At 44.4% G+C, this 18,287-nt stretch overlaps 1 protein-coding gene across 4 annotated transcripts in view; it reads right to left on the reverse strand.

Moving 5' to 3' along the window:
• SLC41A3 (solute carrier family 41 member 3) overlaps positions 1–18,065 on the reverse strand; it is a 94,900-nt gene extending 76,835 nt beyond the window's left edge. For 2 of the 4 annotated variants that reach the window (XM_042962601.1, XM_042962582.1), the window contains exons 1-2: positions 17,941–18,065; positions 936–1,222 (exon numbers count right to left, since the gene is read on the reverse strand). In XM_042962601.1, coding sequence (XP_042818535.1) covers positions 936–1,190 — 255 coding nt within the window. In that variant the 5' untranslated portion in view covers positions 1,191–1,222; positions 17,941–18,065. Of the gene's footprint in view, positions 1–935; positions 1,223–3,678; positions 3,699–17,940 lie in introns of those variants that run through there. The other 2 variants (XM_042962594.1, XM_042962590.1) reach the window with 2 other exon arrangements.
• Between the last annotated feature and the right edge of the window lie 222 nt (positions 18,066–18,287).

Below are 18,287 nucleotides of genomic sequence, written 5' to 3' on the forward strand. Positions count from 1 at the left end.
ACAGGCCAGGAACTGTCACACACATCAGCCCTGCTTCTCCCAGTCTGCCTCACTCTAGACAGCCTTTGATCTCCGCTGACTGCTAACTACTAGGAGAGATCTAGCCAGTTATGACTTAGAATATTCTTAGGGACTATACCTTTCCAGGAAGGACTTCTGAAGACCACACTGATAAAAGGAATGACAGTGTGGCCAGTCATGACTTAGAATATTCTTAGGTACTATGCCCTTCCAGGGAGGACTTCTGAGACCATACCAATGAAAGGAATGACAGTAGAAGAACAAGAAAGTCAGGGTACATTGGTAACTTTTTTGTCTGATGGGTAACTCCCAGTTCCTCACTCTGTGGCATTTCGGTAGGGCTGCAAATCAAGACACCCTGCCTCCCCTCCAAGAGTGATGACAATGTAGTCAGCGAGCCAGAGAATGTTCTCCCTCAGGGAACAGAAACTGGAACAGGAGTGGACACCTGACATCAGCATCAATTTTTAGAGACTGATGTAGACATTGACAAAGAAGTCTCTCTTTTTTCTAAGAACGCATGTATTAAGTTGAAATTAAATGCCAAGGGCCATCTTCCCCTCTATGTATAGAATCCTACCTGAAAATAAATCATAGATGAGTGTCAGAGAAAAAGCCAGCATCCTGCTAATCATTTAAGCACCTGGATCATGCCATGCCTGAAATCTAACCCCTTACATATTTCAATTATATGACCTAATAAATTGTCTTTTTAAAGCTTAACCTGGGTTAATTTTAGTCTCTGCCACCAGTAAATAAAAGAATCTTTCTCAATTTATAGAAAAATGGTATTTAAGGAGAGGACGTCCTGTCCCTTGTCCCTCAAGCTGGATTCAAAGTGTAAAGTCCTACTTTTCAGGTATGGCATTCAACAGTGCCCCCAACACCACCATTCCCATTTATTTCCCTCTTACCTGGAAATAGTTCAAAAGCATACCAGCCCCAGACAGTCCCAGTCCTGCAAACATGAAGGGCACCATCACCTGAAGGCCAATGGACAAGGCAGTCTCCCTGCTGAACTCAGACCCCAGTGGTTTAGAGACCACCCTGTGGCTCTCAGACACACTCGGAAGTCCATCTTCTGAGGCTCCAGAGAGTCTTCCAGGGCTGAAGGCGTGTGGCAGAGCCAGCTCCTCTGGCTTCCGCTGTCGGGTCTCTGTCCCATCCATGTGAGCAGAGCTGAGCCCCTGGCAGCCTTAACCTGGGAGGCACAAAGCAATAGTGGCTGATCAGAGGAGTTCCTGACCCCCATAGGACTGATACCCTGTAAGCCCTCAGGCCCTTCTGTCCAGCAGAGGCTGGCATCATTCTACCCAATCAATAGCCCCTCGCTCAGGGACTGCTGAGCCACACGGTCTCCTGCAACCCCAATTTAAACAGTTTTTATTTAATATGCACGTTTGAGAAAAATAAAATATCACAGAAGAGAGCACTCAATATTTACGAATTTGAGTCAGCAAAACTGGTGGTATAGGTGGAGGAAAATTCTTTCCTCCAGAGAAGAACAAGATACCTAGCAAAAAATGTCAGAATCCAGTTTTTCAGAACTCTGGAAATTCACCAAAGGCTTGGAGCAATGCAGGAGTATTTATTAAAAAAAAATGCTGAATCCTCAGCAAGAACAGCCACATTGTTGTGTCCATGGTGTTTGTGATATTTTTACTGTGCCTTAGTCCCACCCCCTGCTCTGCAGCTCTGCAGCACCCTTAAAAACCAACAGCCTGGAAAGAGAAGAATGGGCTGGAGCTCTTTCAAAGCCTCATTCTCAAAGGACTATCACTATTTGACCTATCAGGTGGTTCACCGCAAAATGCCACTTACAGACTCTGTATTTCACCTGACATTAAAAAATTTTTTTTTAACATTTCTTTATTTTTGAGAGACAGAGTGCGAATAGGGGGAGGGACAGAGAGAGGGAGACAGACCCGAAGCAGGCTCCATGCTGTCAGCACAGCACCTGACTCGGGGCTTGAACCCATGAACTGTGAGATCATGACCTGAGCCCAGGTCAACAGCTCAACCAACTAACCCACCCAGGTGCCCCTCACCTGACTTATAAAATTCACATAGTGTAAAAAACCTTTTCCCTGGGGGATATTTGTTGAAAACAATTATAAGCACTTCAAGCTGCCTAAGGCAGTGGGTAATAGCTGGGGTAAATAATACAGAAACCAAAAGCCTAAAAGGAAAAGCTGGGGAATGAGATGCCTAAATTCTGAAAAGTTCCTAAAAATCCTGGGAATCTAGAAGGCCACTCATGGTGAGCTGGGCATATGCTCAGGAAAGAGCTGAGAAGGCTCGAAGCTCTAACCCCCAGCTGATCTGGAGGCTCTGCATAAGCAGACGTGAAGACTAAGGCAGGGCTGTGAACGACAGCACTATGTACTGAAGGTGTGCCCCAACATGCACACAGAGCCTCCAGGCAAAGACTGGGGGATTCATCACTTCCACACACGGCATTCAAGGAAATCTCTAACCAAGCATTACCTGACCACAGAGCAAAGTCCTCAGGAGCTAAGTACAACACAGAATACAAACCAAAGAAGTCATTTAGAAAGGTCGCTAAACCAACAACAGCTACAGAAAGCAACAATAACAGACCCTCAAAAAGACACTGGCCCCTGAGATCTCCAGCCCTGTTCCAGCCACACCCTGGAAGTTGGCTGGCCTGCACAAGACAGAAGCTTGAGGAATCAACACGTGGACCGAGCCCAGGGGTTTGGATGCAACTCTGCCAGCCCTTGACCCTCACTGGTGTCATAGCCCTCATCTAACTTCTTACTGTTGGGCTGATAGAGACTGCACCAACAAGCTGGACATGGGACAAAAGATGCATGCTGGATCTCACATACCTCCTCTGGATGGGAGGACTATTAAGCATTGCCTGTATATTATGATAACCTCTCTCACCCTTACAACTGTTGCTTACCCACTTTGCCCCCAGAATTGTTATATGGCAGTAAGGGAGTCAAGAGCGTTCAGTGCCTTCACCTCCCTCCACAAAGATTGCTACAAGGGAAAAACACCCACTCTCTGTCAGTTACCTGGTGCCTCAAGGACTAAGTATTGGACTGTAGAGATAACCCAAAATGTCAGGCCCATGTCACAACAAGGGCCTCCAGAGAGGGAAGCTTGCTACATTTACCTTCCTCAATGGAGGAATCTCGGGCAGGGAAGGGATACAGGACAGGGCCCTTCAAAAGGTTATAAAGGATACCCAGAACGGGGTAATATAAGCCATAAAGGTGACCACTCCCCCAGCAGCCTACCAGGGTTTGAGCCTTTCAGCCCTCAATCAGATGCTTACCAATTCCCCACTCCAACATTGGACTAACACTACCTTACCAGTCCTCCATAAAATAGATAATCACACCCAAACCTGCTGGATGTGCTTCCCCTCAGCAGGAGGGCTTACTTAGCCACTCCTATCCCTTTTGCCTAGGAAGCTCCTGAAAATCTCAAAACCAACATTTCTGTCTTAATTGGACCCCTGGCCACTGGGATCCATCTCACAAATGCCAACAATCTAATCTGTCCCTGAAGGTATGAATGGTACCTCTCTATACGGAAGAAATATAACCTTAAAGAGGAATACAACCCTATGTTCAACCCCTGGGGTGTTCTATCTATGTTCTAATTCGGCCTACCAATGCTTACAGGCCAAATGGACTCAGAGATGTTATTCCATCTTCCTAACCCCAGAGATATGCGTATACACTGAAGATCAGCTCCTAACAACTTTTAGCCCCACCGCCTGGACTAAATGGGCAATCCTGCTACCCATTCTGATAGCAGCAGGAATTGCGACAGGAATAGAAACTGGAATAGGGGGCATAGGTTCATCCATAGGACTATACCATAGACTATCTCAAGAGCTAAATGAAGACATGGAACAGGTGGCAGATTGTCTGGTAACCTTACACAGCCAAATAAACTCTCTGGCAGCAGTGACCCTCCAAAACAGGTGAGCCCTGGACCTCCTCACTTCAGAAAAAGGAGGGACTTGTATCTTTCTGGGGGAGGAATGTTGCTATTTTGTAAACCAGTCAGGAATAGTTACAACTAAGGTTAAGGAACTCAAGGAAAGAATTCAACATAGACAACAGGAAAATATCAATCAATGGAAAGGATGGGATCTCACAGACTGGGCATCCTGGCTTCCTGCCCTGGTAGGGCCCCTCCTCTCCATAATTTTACTTGTATCCATTGGCCCCTGTATACTGAATGCCATGGTACGTTTTATTGAAAACACTGCTGCTTGCCAAAGTACTCCAAGCGTTCTGAGAGTACCAACCTGTATATTTTAGCCTTCCGAGAGTACCAACCTGTAAAATTGAAAGGTGATGCCTACTAAAAGTTTTTTTAAAAGGCATCAAAGGGGGGTAATGTTGGAGAAGTGGATAAAGTACATCAAAGAAGGCTGATTGGACTAAAACAAACTCTGGTCTCTAGCTTAGAGACCCCTCCTCCGGTTTCTTCTTCCTTTGTTTGCTGTGCGCGTGAAAACTCCCACAGATATGGAGGCTGTTGGCTATAAATTACCCTCCCCACTTGCATTCTGGGCTGAAACCTTTGGCGAAACAGTCTCCTATAAGCCCACTAGTGTAAAATAAATCTCCAACCCACCAAGACCGCTGAGTGCTGCTTCGTTTTTCTGCCAGTGTCCAGCTTGGTTCTGTAACATGTTCAAAGAACTTAAACAACCATCCCTGAAGAACTAGATAAAGTAAAAAAATGGAGTCTAACCAAAATGGAGAATATCAAGGAGATAAAAACTATTTTAAAGAAGAACCAAATCAAAATTCTGGAGTTGTAAAATATAATGGCCCTAGAGGAGTGCAATGGCTGATCTGAGCAGGGAGAATAAAGAACAACTGAACTGAAAGCTAAGTCAACAGAAATTATCCAATCTGAAGAAAAGAAAGAAAACAGAATGAAGAAAAATGAACAAGTTCTCAGGGCCCTTGGGACAGCATCCAGCACACCAGCATGTATAACGGGAGTCTTAGGGATGAAAAAATAAAGGGGTCCAAAAGAATATTTGAAGACATAATGCACAAAAGCTTTCCAAATACGATCAGACAAACTTCCATATTCAAGAAGCTCAACAAATCACAAGTAGAATATACGAGCACAAATTACAAGAGATCCACTGCAAGACACACCATTATCAATCTGCCAAAAGTCAAAGACAGATAGAAAATCTTGAAAGCAGGGAGAAGCAACTCTTCATGCACAAGGACTCTTCAGGAAGATTAACAGCTTACTTCACATCGGAATCCATGGAGGACAGAGGCAGTGGGATGACATGTTCAAAGTGCTGAAAGAATAAGACCTTCAACCAACAGTTCTGAAAAGCAGAAAAAGGATCCTTCAAAAATGAAGGACAAATTAAGAGATTCCCAAATGAACAAAAACCAAGAGAATGTGCCACTAGCACACCTGCCCTACAAGAAACACCAAAGAAAGACCGAGGGGCTGAAATGAAAGGACCTAGATAGTACTTTAAATTCATATAAAAAAATAAAGAACACTAGTAAAGGTAACTACATAGGCAAATTTAAAAAAAATGTATAAATGCATTGTAACTCTATTTTCTCTTATCCAACTTAAAGGCAACTGCATAATTCAGTAATTATAAATCACTATATATAGGTACACAATATACACAAATGTAATTTGTATGACAGGAGGAGCACAAAGTAGGAGAGAACAGAGCTATATAGGAGCAAAGTTTCATATACTAGTGAAATTAAGTTGCTATTAATTTAAATTACAATGTTATCTAAGGAAGGAATTGTAATCCTCAGAGCAACCACTAAGAAAATAACTAAAATATATATTTTTTTAAAATAACAATGGAATAAAAATAATACATTAGAAAATATCCACCTAATACAAAAGAATATAGTAACGAAGGATACAGGAACAGAACGAAACCATAAGATATAGAAAACAAATGGCAAAATGTCAGGATGCTATCTTATCAGTAATTACACTAAATATAAATGGATTGGTTGAAAGTAAAAAGGTTTTTAAAACATATACCATGCAAACAGTAACCAAAAAAAGTGGGGGGGGGGGAGTGACTTTCCTAGCATCAGACAAACAGACATTAAAACAAAATTGTTACTACAGATAAAGAAGGGCATTTGATAATGGTAAATGCGTCAATAATTATCAAAAAACATAACAATTATATACACCTACAATATAGCCACAAAATACATGAAGCAAAACCTGACAGAATTGGAGAGAGAGAAATACAATTCAATAATAATAGGAGACTTCAATACTCTACTTTCAATAATCTACTGAACAATTAGAAGATCGACAAAAAAAGGGAAGACTTGAACACTATAAACAAATTAGATCATACATGCATAGAACATTCCACCCAACAATAGCAGAATAGACATTATTTTCAATGTATATAGAACATTCACTAGGATAAACCACACATCATATAAAAAACACACAAAATGCAATAAAATTACAAATAAATAAAAGAAAATTTGGGAAATTCACAAATTTGTGTAAACAACACACCCAAATAACTAAAGGGCCAAAGAAGAAATCACGAGGGAATCATAAAATTATTTGAGATGAATTAAAATGAAAATATAGCATACCAAAATTTATGGGATGCTGGGAATACAGTGCTTAAAATTTATATATGAAAAAGCAAGAAATAAAAGAGAGAAGCTTATATTAATAAATTGATCTTTCACCTTAAGAAAAATGAGAAAGAACACTAAACTAACACAAAAAAGTAGAGGCTGGGAAGCAATAAAGATTAGAGTGGTAATAAATGGAATAGAGAATAGAAAAACCATAGAGAAAATCAACAAAAGCAACAGTTGGGTCTCTGGAAAGATTGACAAAATACACAAACCTTTAGCTAAAACTGACCAAGAAAGAGAGAGGATGTAAATATTTAAGAGGGAACACTACTTCTGAACTTACAAATATAAAAAGAATTGTTTCTGTAGTGTAGTGGTTATCACATTCACCTAATATAAAAACAATAATGAGGGAATACTATGAACAATTGTATGCCAAGACATTTGAAAATCTAGATGAGATGGACAAATTCCTAAAAACACACTAACAAACTAATTAAGAAGAAATAAAAAAATTAAGAGACCTGTAACAATTACAAGATTGAATTAGCAATACAAAAAATTCCCCCACAAAGTCCAAGACCAGATGGCTTCACTGATGAAGTTTACCAAGCATTTAAAAAAGAATTAACACCATCCTTCACACACTCCCAAAGAAACTGATGAAGTGGGAACATTTGCCTGATACCAAAATCAGACAGAGCCAACCTAAGAAAACTACAGACCAGTATAAGAGCCTTATAAATATACACACAAAACTCCTCAACAAAATACTAACAAAGTGATTTATGTGGCATATAAAAAGTCTTATACAACATGACCAAGTGGGATTTATCTCAGGAATGCAAAGTCGGTTCAATTTGTGAAAATCAATGTATTACACCCTATTAATAGAATGGAGGAAGAAAAAAACCATGATTCACTTAATAGATCAGAAGAGCATTCAGCAATATCCAACACTTTCATAAACACTAAAAAAAAAATCACTAGGAATTTAAGGGAATTATTTCAATCTGATAAAGTTTATGAGAAACCCTCGGTTAACAAACTTAATGGTGAAAGATTGAAAGCATCCCCCTTAACATTAGGGACAAGACAAGGATACCTGTTTTTGCCACTCCTGTCCTATGACGTTGTACTTGAAGTCCTATCCAGCACAATCAGGCAAGAAATGAAATAAAAAGCATCCAAATTGGAATGGAAGAAGTAAAACTGTTTACAGATGACATGATCTTGTACATAGAACATTCTAAGGAATACACACACACACATACAACTAAAAGTTCAGCAAGGCTGTAGGATACAAGATCAATTTTTTAAAAGTCAGTTTTATTTCTATACACTAGCAATGAACAATCTAATAAACTAAGAAAACTGCATCTGCAATAACATCAAAAAGAATAAAATACTTAAAGGATAAAGGTAACCAAAAAAAAGTGTAAAAACTTTTACCCTGAAAACTATAAAGCACTGTTGAAAGGAATTTTGAGAAACCTAATAAAATGAAAATATATCTTGTGTTCATGGACTGAAAGACTTATATTGTTAAGATGGTGATATTTCTCAAACTGATCTACAAATCCAGTGTGTTCCTACAAAATTATATTCATCTTTTTCACAAAAAATGACAAGCTAATCCTAAAATCCATACGGAAATGCAAGAGAGCCAGAATTTTAAACAATCTTGAAAAAAAGAATATACTTCCTGATTTCAAAACTTACTATAAAGCTACAATAATCAAGACAGTATAGTACTGGTATTAAAATCAAAATATAGATGGGGCAACTGGGTGGCTCAGTCGGTTAAGCGGCCGACTTCAGTTCAGGTCATGATCTCACGGTCTGTGAGTTCGAGCCCCGCGTCAGGCTTTGTGCTGACTGCTCAGAGCCTGGAGCCTGTTTCAGATTCTGTGTCTCCCTCTCTCTCTGACTCTCCCCCGTTCATGCTCTGTCTCTCTCTGTCTCAAAAATAAATAAACGTTAAAAAAAAATCAAAATATAGATCAATGAAATAGAGTTGAGAATCCACAAATAAACCCATGCACCTGTGTTCAATTGATTTTCAGCCAGGATGCCAAGGCTATTTAATGGGAAGAGAAGAGCCTCTTCAAAAATGGTGCCAAAATAACTGGATATCCACATGCAAAATCATGTGTTTAGACTCCTACCTCAAACCATATACAAAAACTAACACAAAATGGTCCAAAGCCCTAAACCTAACAGCTAAAACTATAAAACATTTAAAAGAAAACGTAGGTATAAGTTTTAGTGACTTTGGATTAGGTAACGGTTTCTTAGACACGATATCTACAGTAAAAGCAACCAAAGAAAAATTAAATAAATTGGGCTTCATCAAAATTTAAGTTTTGTGGGACACTATCAATAAAGTAAAAAGACAATCCACATAAAGAGAGAGAATATCTGCCATCTAATCTGATAAGGGTCTAGTATCCCGAATTTATAAAGAATACTTACAACTCAACAATAAATCCAATTTAAAAACTGGCAAAGGAGAATGGCCAATAAGCACATTAAAAGATGCTCAACATCAGTTGTTAGGAAAATGCAAGTCAAAAAGACACCACTTAGCATAATGTTTTCCAGGTTCACTGACGTTGTTACACCAATGAGTACTTCACTCCTTTTTATGGCCAAATAATATTCCACTGTATGGATAGAACACATTTGGTTTATCCATTCACCACGTCATGAACTTTTTTTACTTTTTGGCTATTACATGAACATAGAACGTATGCAGGTTTTGTGTGAACGTGTATCTTCTGTTCTCCTGAATTATACATTTTGAAGGGGCAAATTTTATGGTATGTGATTTACAAATCAATAAAAAAATTCATGAATTATTTATGGAATAGGTAAAGAAGCAGAACACTAGCAGCTTCCCAAACTCTCTGAGCCCCTAACAATAACCTTTATTCCTTATCACAGGGGCGACTGTCCAAACTCTGGAGAGAATCACTCGTTTCTGTATCATCCGTATTTAGTGTTACCAACTAAGAATACAGCCCTAAATAACAGTGTTTTGCTTACACCGCAATTTAGATCAATAGTCACATTCCACTTATTCTTCAGGTGTGGTGTCTTTTACCTGACATGAAGATTCTTGCATTCAGCTATGCTGTAGAACCACCATCCATCTATTCTACTCCTGAAGAACCATCCCTTTCCAAAAAAAAAAAACAAAAAAAAAACCAGATTGCTTTTTAACACAAAAGTAATGTGTTAATAAGAAATATAATTTAGACAACATAAAGATGTAAATAAGGATGTTTAAATCACTGACAATGTTACTGCCCCCAAATAACTAATGCTAAATCTAGCATATATCCTTCCAATGTGTATACACACACACACACACACACACGCTATTTTAATCAATGTCCTAGATTCTGGGTTGTTTTATTTAATAAAATGTATACCCCTATTTTTAGCACGGATATAATTTTTATGTAATTCTCATGTCATCCTTGATAGTTCACCCAATGGTTGGTAAAACCTTTTTTGCCAGAGGATTTATAGACTGAGGAAGAATAGAGGAAAGAACACAGCAGGGACAAGGCACTACATGTTTTAACTCCTAGCCAGCCCAAGGCCACCAGCCACAGATCCCCATTGGCAAGGGACCAGGGACCCTGCACTGAATACAGCAGTTTTATTAAGTCAACAGAGATGCTGGGCCTGTGAGGACAGCCTGAGCTGTGAGCAATGAGTAAGGAGGACACAGGAGAAGCCTCACATCTTTGGGGACATGACTGAAGGTAGAACAGTCCACACACACAAGGCTACAGAACCTGGGTGAAGGCAGGCTTTGCTCAGCTCAAAAAAGCAATAAACTACAAAAAAAAAAAAAGACGGAAATTACGTTTTACACCATGAGTCCCCCCTGCTAAAGGCTTTCAAGCAGCCCAGCAGCAAAACAGGAAATGTCTGCTCTTCTTGCTACAGAGGTACCACGCTGGCTCCTGCCCTGGTCCTTCCCCTACAGAAGTAACCCTTACCTGGTTGGTCCAGGCCCAGGTCATTCATTCGGACTGAGGCCCACACTCCATCTTCCCAGTGGCTTTCTTGCCCTAGACCCTCTGAGCCTGAACCTTGAGGCAAACCAACCATTCTTTTTAAATTCACCACAAGCTGTGCAGCAACAGTGGTAAACTGACTCAGGCACACATAGGAGGCCTGGCCACAGTGGGGAGGCAGGTAATGGCGCTGGGGGGGGGAGAGGAAGAGTCCCAGTCCTACCACCACTGGGAGCTGATGTGGGAAACAAAGACAGAAGGAAATGGCATATAGAACTAAATTTCCTTATAACCTGCAGCCCACTGATAATTACTTGAGGCTGGCAGAGCAAAACGTTTCTCCAGGAACTCTTTGGAGCTAATGCTTTGCTACAGGGAAAAACCAGCTTAGCTCAACAATGGCTAGGCCTCTGGTATCCTATGAGTCTTCTTTGGCATATGAAAATCTCACTGGAAACTTCCCCTGGACTTTACCTCCCCCAGTCTCTCCTCATGGTCCCAGGCAGCTCTTCCTACCCATGGGTCCTGTCCTCGTGCTTCAATAAAATCACCTTTTTGCACCAAAGACATCTTCAAGAATTCTTTCTTGGCCGTTGGCTCTAGATCCCTTGAACCCCACTATCACCCCAAAACCTCATCCAGAGCCACATACAGAACAATCAATAGGGTCTCAGGTCCCCATTCTGCTATCCTATGTGGCTCCCTTCAAACCCAAGGGGAGAAAGGATGCTTAGTAGAATAGGGTTGGGGAGGGGGCAGTCTCTGGGTCCCTGCTGTGCCAGATACTTAATCTCTTAAAAAAAAAAAAATAGACACAGCTACCCAGGACCCATGCAGCAGCCCTTCATATCCTTTATACGCTCACAAGTCCTGAGAAGGGCTATCACTGCCTCTCCTGGGCCCTGGAGCCCACCTTGGCCTTCTCAAGAACTAGCACTAGCAAGGGTCTCCTTTCCTGCCTTTTCAGTTTCTCCGCACTCCCTCTGCAGGATCCTCCAACAATAGGACCTTGCACGAGAATCTGTCTCTCAAATAAGTTCCCTGGACCCCAAGCCATCCTCTAGCTTGTACCCTATTTCTCTCCTCCCTTTCAGGGCACAATGAAAGAGACATGTCCATACTGTCTCTATGTCCTTGCCTCTGTGCTCAATACCCATTTGGCTCCTTCCTGCACACGTGGTCCTTGCCGAGACCAGTGGTCACCTGCACGATGCCAAACAATCCCCACAGACCTCAGTGTGCCCAACGTCTCAGCCAGATTTACTAGGGCATGAGAGACTCAAGGACTTGAGACTTGCCCACCATGGCCTCCCCACATCCTTGTCCCCGCAGTGTGCCCCCCACCCCTCCTGCATGTGGCTTTAGCCCCTGCTCCTTTTTCATCCCTTCTCCTTCCTCCTGATAAAGTCCAGTCCAGCCTGCACAGAAGAGCTGCTGACCATCAAGAACAATGCCCTGCTCTCATTTCCAAAAATGGCCACACTGGTGCTGCCCCCTTCCTGCTACATCTACACGAACTCTGACAAATACCTTCCCCCTAAAGCCCTTAAAACATTCTGCCCACTTCCCCCTTGTTAAAAGGCTCTTCTGGAGCTTTCCTGTGTTCAGCACTCTACCATAAAGGCTAGGTTAATGGTGCTGAGACTGATTTTGTTTCTCCTGGGCTCCTAGTGTGTGCATGTCAAGAAGCCTTTGATTGCTGAGGCATCCATTTCAAAGGCAGCTCCTAGCAAACCAACCCCAGAAGGCCACCCCCACCCATGAAGCTCCCCTTTTAGCAAGTCCTGGGTAATCGAGATCACTGACTGCTTGAGTGACTCTGCTGCTCCCTTCCCTTATCCAACTTCTTGCTCTCATGTTTTAAGCCATCCAATAAACAGTGAACCCATGAAACCCTAGTTATCCTGTCCCAATAAATGCAGAGCCCCAGACCCACACACCCTCCCTCTCTCTCTACCTTAGACTGCACTGTGTGGCTGTGTGGCCCTCGGGCATGCCTTGGACCTGCCAGGACCTGTGAGTAATAAATCTTGTTCTCCAAAGTTCCCTGATGACTGTGCTAAGGCACTTCCTGCAATAATATAACAAGAACCACAAGGGCTGATCCAGCTTCAACAATGGCTCCAGGAGGGGAACCCGCAAGGGGATCACCGCAAGTAGTATAGGCCCAGCAGGCATTCCTGGCCTGTAGCATCACTGTGGAAAGGCTGATATGACGTCACACCATTCTTCTTCCAGCTTAGGGTTGCCAGATTTTGCAGGTAAAATGGGACATAGTTATGCTGAAAAGTGAGTCACTGTTTCTCTCAAATTCCGTGTTTTATCTGGCAGCCCTTCCCAGGTTTCCATGCATGCCTCATTTTGTCCTACTCCACGGGTGTCCTGTCTCTTTTCCTGGTGTGGCTTCTCCCTCTGATCTCTAAACGCTGACACTCCAGACTCTCCTCACTTGTCTTCTGTCTACAGCCTGTGTGTGGACCTCCCCCAGTCCCATAGCCTGAAGTAACAATGATATGCTGCTACTACCTCCCAATCACGTCTCCCAGCTCAGCCCTCAGCCCAGGATCCAGACACGGAGAGCCAACTTCCCACTCAGCGGTCTGAGAGTCATTTCAGGCACCCTTGGTCTAACACAGAGCTTGTAGTTTCCCCATTACACCTCTTAATCTCATCTTTCCCATGAAAGGCATCACAGCCACCCAGCCAGTCAATACAAGAGGTGCGGATATAAACTGAAAGGGCTTGGGGTACAGAAGGTATGGATATAATCCTCTGGACTTTATATGTAAGTCTATATTGTTCAGACTTCTTCCCAATGGATGTGCACTATGAAAAAAAAAGAAAAAAAAACTTTATTTTTTAGAGCAGTCTTAGGTTCGCAGAGAAATTGAGAGGAATGTACACAGAGTTCCCATATACCCCAACATCCCACACGAGACAGGAGCATGTTACAACTGATGAACCCACGCTGGCACATCATGATCACCCCAAGTCCAGTTTACAGTAGGGGTCATTCCTGTGTTGTACAGTCGATGGGTTTGGACAAATGTAGAATGACCTGCATCCATCATTATATCACACACAGTAGTTACACTGCCCTAAAAATCCTCTGTGCTCCACCTATTCATCCCTCTCCTCCTTTGGTGCATGAATGATTTATCATCCATTCAACAAATGTTTTGTTCCTTCCTTTTATGCAAGGAGTTTTCTAGGCACCAAGAATGCAGTGGAAAGCAAGACAGATAAAGGTCCTGCTCTCAGGAAATTTGTATTCTAGAGGCAGAGGCAGAAATAAACAAGAGAACAAGTAAGTGAACAAGATAAATTAAATACTGTGAATTGACAGGGACTATCCTGGGAAAGTGTAGGGTAGGGTGTGGATGAAGGATCAAAGACTCAAGAAGAGAGGGTGACATTTTAATGAACCCTAAGTATAAAAAAATTTCCCCTGTGCAGGGGTGCCTGGCTGGCTCAGTCAGAAAAGCATGCAGCTCTTGATCTAGGAGTTGCAAGTTTGAGCCTCACACTGGGGGTAGCAATTACTAAAAAATACATAAATAAAACTTAAAAAAAAAGCCACTGTGCAAAGATCTAGGGGAAGAGCCCTGCAAGCAGACAACAGCGAGTACACAGGCACTGAGGTAGGGCAAATTTGGTGCTTCCAAGGAAGGAAAGGCAAAGAGGCCAACAAGTCTGGGGTATGTAGATACAAGAGGATGGCAGGAAAGAAGGACAAGGCAGCCGGTCACGTAGGGTCTTACAGGCAGAGCAAGGAGTACATGCTTCTTTCTCAGAGTGACTGTTTATGTTTTCAAAAGACAACTCTGTTGCTTCCCCCACTAAAAAGGGATCAGGGCCCCTGAGTGACGCCAGATGACCCCCGTGAAGCCAAAGATACACCCCAGCAATCCACAGAACATTGAGAAATGATAAATCACTGTCTGTTTAAGTCCCTAGGTTTGGCAGTACTTTGTTATGCATCAAAAGATAACTGACAATGTTCCAGCTCTGTGATTTCATTTACAGTTTAGCTGCCCTCCTCTGGGGGTGAGAGATGGTGCTGAGCTGACAACTGCCAATGTGGGAGAAAAATCTTAGCTGCCCGTGACACTATGTACTTCAAAGATAGTTGGGTACAGAGCATCAAACCGCTGGAAGTCCATGTGAACTCTAACCTAAAAACAAGATGTATTTTCTGGCTCTGACACTTCTAAAAGTAGTCCAAAGCAACAACATGTCCCCCTAGCCTGGGGGCCATGTATCTCTGCACTCAGATTTTCATGTCTAATACTCAAAACAGGACTGTTGGAGGACAATGAATCCCATAACTTGGGGCAGGAGAAAAGATGAGACGGCTCTGGAACCCTCTGGGGTTGCTAGAAAATAAGATGTTTTCAAAGGTGTCAGAAGAGGGACTAAAATGACAAAGGAACAAAATTATAAATAGACTACCACTGTCAATTGGTGACAACTTCAGCATCTAATAATAATACAGTATAGTTACTACTTCACAAGTTGAATCTGCAAAGGACCATGAGTTCATTATGATATCAAAACAGAAAAGTTAAATTAATACAAAATGTATAAAGCCAATATTGAATAAAATAAATCAGCAGACAAAATCAGTCACTAATTAAAGTCAAAAAAGGATGAGATACAGCCTATCAGAGAATCCTTCCTTTGTTGACTTTAGTCAGCTGCTTTTGACAACTTAATCACAACTGCATCACTTCAGGAAGACTCACGCATGTAAGCAGGAAGGAGTGGAAAAGTCAAGACAGCACTGGGAAAAGCAGGAACCAGAGGAAGGGGCGGAGAAATCACCCATCACCACAGTCACAGAATAACCAGGGAGCGGGAAGGCTTAACAGCTGAAGGCCACAGATCAGACAAAATAACCAATTAAAAAGAGGCCCAATGGGGAGCCTGGGTAGCTCAGTATGCTAAGTGTCTGACTTCGGCTCAGGTCATGGTCTCACAGCTATGAGTTCAAGCCCCATGTCAGGCTCTTTGCTGAAGGCTCAGAGCCTGGAGCCTGCTTCACTTTCTGTGTCTCCCTCCCTCTTTGCCCCTCCCCTGCTCATGCTCCATCTATCTCTCTAAAAAATAAACATTAAAAAAAATAAAGAGGCCCAAAAGCGTTCACAAACACTAGACAATTAGAGAAGCATGAACCACAAAGCTTCGTTCTCTCCTCCCAAAATGAGTGAAACCCTCTGGATGACTCATGGCGGTGGGATTCAGACAGAATACAAATGAATTTCCAAATACGCCAAGAAACCAGGTAGGCACCAGGAGGCAAGTGCCAGCAGCCGAGCTAAACTGAAGGGTTCCCTGACTGCTAAGGAAGAGGCCTCCTCTCAAGGTGTAGGGCAGAGCTATGGGGACCACACAGAACAGTTCCAGAAGAAACTTGTGTGAGGGAAGCACACTGAAGAATGCCCTCTAAACTCATCAAATGTGCACCAGAGGCCCAGTGTGGTCAGCACCCAGCACACATTCCCACCTACCCTGTGCCCCTTACAGTGTGGGGCCTCCGTGATCCCCAGCAGGGACCTCACAACCCTGTGGATGGTAGTCAAGGGCACTCAGCTTCCTTGGGAACGTGGGGGTGTGTCAGAAGGAGAATGTGTTCAGATGTCATTTGCATCGACAGAAATGAGTACAGATGAACACACCAGGTCCTGAAGGACAGGCCTGCTGGTGAAGGCGGCCTCTGTCGGGAGAGTGGGCTGTGGACGCAGGAAAACCCTGTCCTGTAGCCCCCAGAGGGGGGGGCACCTGGGGGGGGTGGCACTGACTCCAGGGCAGAGGTTCCCACCCAGCCTTTCCCCCAGAGGACACAATATGGAGGCGGTGCCCCAGGACAGGCCCCCACAACAAAGAACTACCAAGGTGTCAGACCCTGCCAAGGTGTCAGAGTGTGGAGTGGGAGCCCTGCACAGCCCGTGTGCTTGGAGCCCCTTCCTCGGGCACAGGCCTTGAGAAGGGCTGGGCAGGGGGACCAGGGCCCACCTGGCTGCCAGTCACAGGAATCTGTAAGGTCATTGCTCTTGCAGATGCCTCCTGGAGAGTCTGTACCCATCAGACTGAGGAGGACACTGATGCGGAGCCTCCCCGTGAGTCAGGGAGAAGCTGGCCTTGAATCTAGGGCCTTTGGGCACCCTGGGGCCAACACATCAGGTCTGAGACCTGGTCACCGGGACCTCATACAAACTAGTGCTCACCCCAAGGCAAGAGACAAGGCCAGTCCTAACTCTTCACTGCACAGCCAAAATGCTGGAACCGATAGGCTCCACTCAGCTGCCCACTACCTGCTGTGAGGCCAAACTACCTCTGGTAGTTTTATAGGAGACCTGGTTCAGTGGGAGCACCCTGGAGTCTGCCCTGAGGGTCTGAATCCCAGCTCTTCCTCTTCCTAGATGCTGGTCCTTGGAAAAGTGAAATTTCTGTGCCTCATCTGTTCAATGGGGACAAGAGCACCAACTTCACAAGGCTGTGAAGATTAAATGTAATAATGCACTTGCATCACAGGGCACCTGGCTGGTTCTCCCACTTCAAATCCCTCAAAGCTCTAATGTTTCAGACCAGTGCCTCTTAAATTATAGCTGCATCAGAATCAGCTGGAATACCCACCTGGGTAGTTTCTGATAAGTAGGTGGGGGGACAGCAGGCCTAGTAAGCCAAGATACTGGATATGCAGGAGAGAGAGCCTCAGAAATACCTGAAGACTTGCCCAACCCTCAGTCTGGATTTCCCCCGCCTCTCCGCTCCCGCCCCAGGCACCAAACCCGCCTTGGGCCCTGGGTTTGTCTCCCTCCATCCCAGGCCCGTCATCCAGGACCCTGCCCTGGGCCCTTACCTGGATACCTCCCCAGGCGCCCCCTCTGCCCAAGGCCCCTCTGGGACCACTTTCTCTTTCCCCTTCCCGTTTTCCCTTATTTTCGCCTTCTTGCAGGCCTCTGGCCTCCCACCGGACTCCCCCCGCTCTGGGTTCACGTCCTCTTCTGCGTTGCCCAGGCCCCGGACTTTCCAGGTGTGCCCCACCCCGTCCCGAGGTCCCCCTCCAAAGGCCCTGGGTTTACTCCCTCTACTGCTCATCCCCCACTCCGCGCCCCAACCCCAGCGCTTCCCCAGGGCCGCGCCTCCTCAGCGTGACATGTCCACCCACCCAGACCGCCCCCTTTGGACTCCATCGCCGCTTTACCCCAGACTTCCCGCACCCCTGCCCAGGCCCGCTTGGGGCGCAGCGCCATGTTTACCCGATCCCCTCCCGGGCAGCAGCGCGAAAGAGGCGAGCAGAAGGCGCACGGGCCAAGGGGAGGGCTCAATGAGGAAACAGGGAACGCCAGATCTTCAGGCCACCATACCCAGCAGCCGCAGAACATGGCGAAGGCGGGCCTAGGCGGGGCCTTGGGCGGAGCCGGCTCTGGAGGCAGTGCCCTGACGCCCAGGGCCCGAGGGAGGCGGGCCCAGGGTGCCCCCGCTGCAAGGTCGCGGTGTCTGACCCCCACTTCGCTGGAAGGCAGGGCCTCGCAGACTCCACCCCCGGGCCCAGGAGTTTGGACTTTGTGGTGGGACAAGTGTAGCCAGAAGTCATTTCCAGGCT

This window comes from Panthera tigris, chromosome A2 (genome assembly GCF_018350195.1).
Source record: "Panthera tigris isolate Pti1 chromosome A2, P.tigris_Pti1_mat1.1, whole genome shotgun sequence".
In the NCBI taxonomy this organism is placed as follows: Eukaryota; Metazoa; Chordata; class Mammalia; order Carnivora; family Felidae; genus Panthera; species Panthera tigris.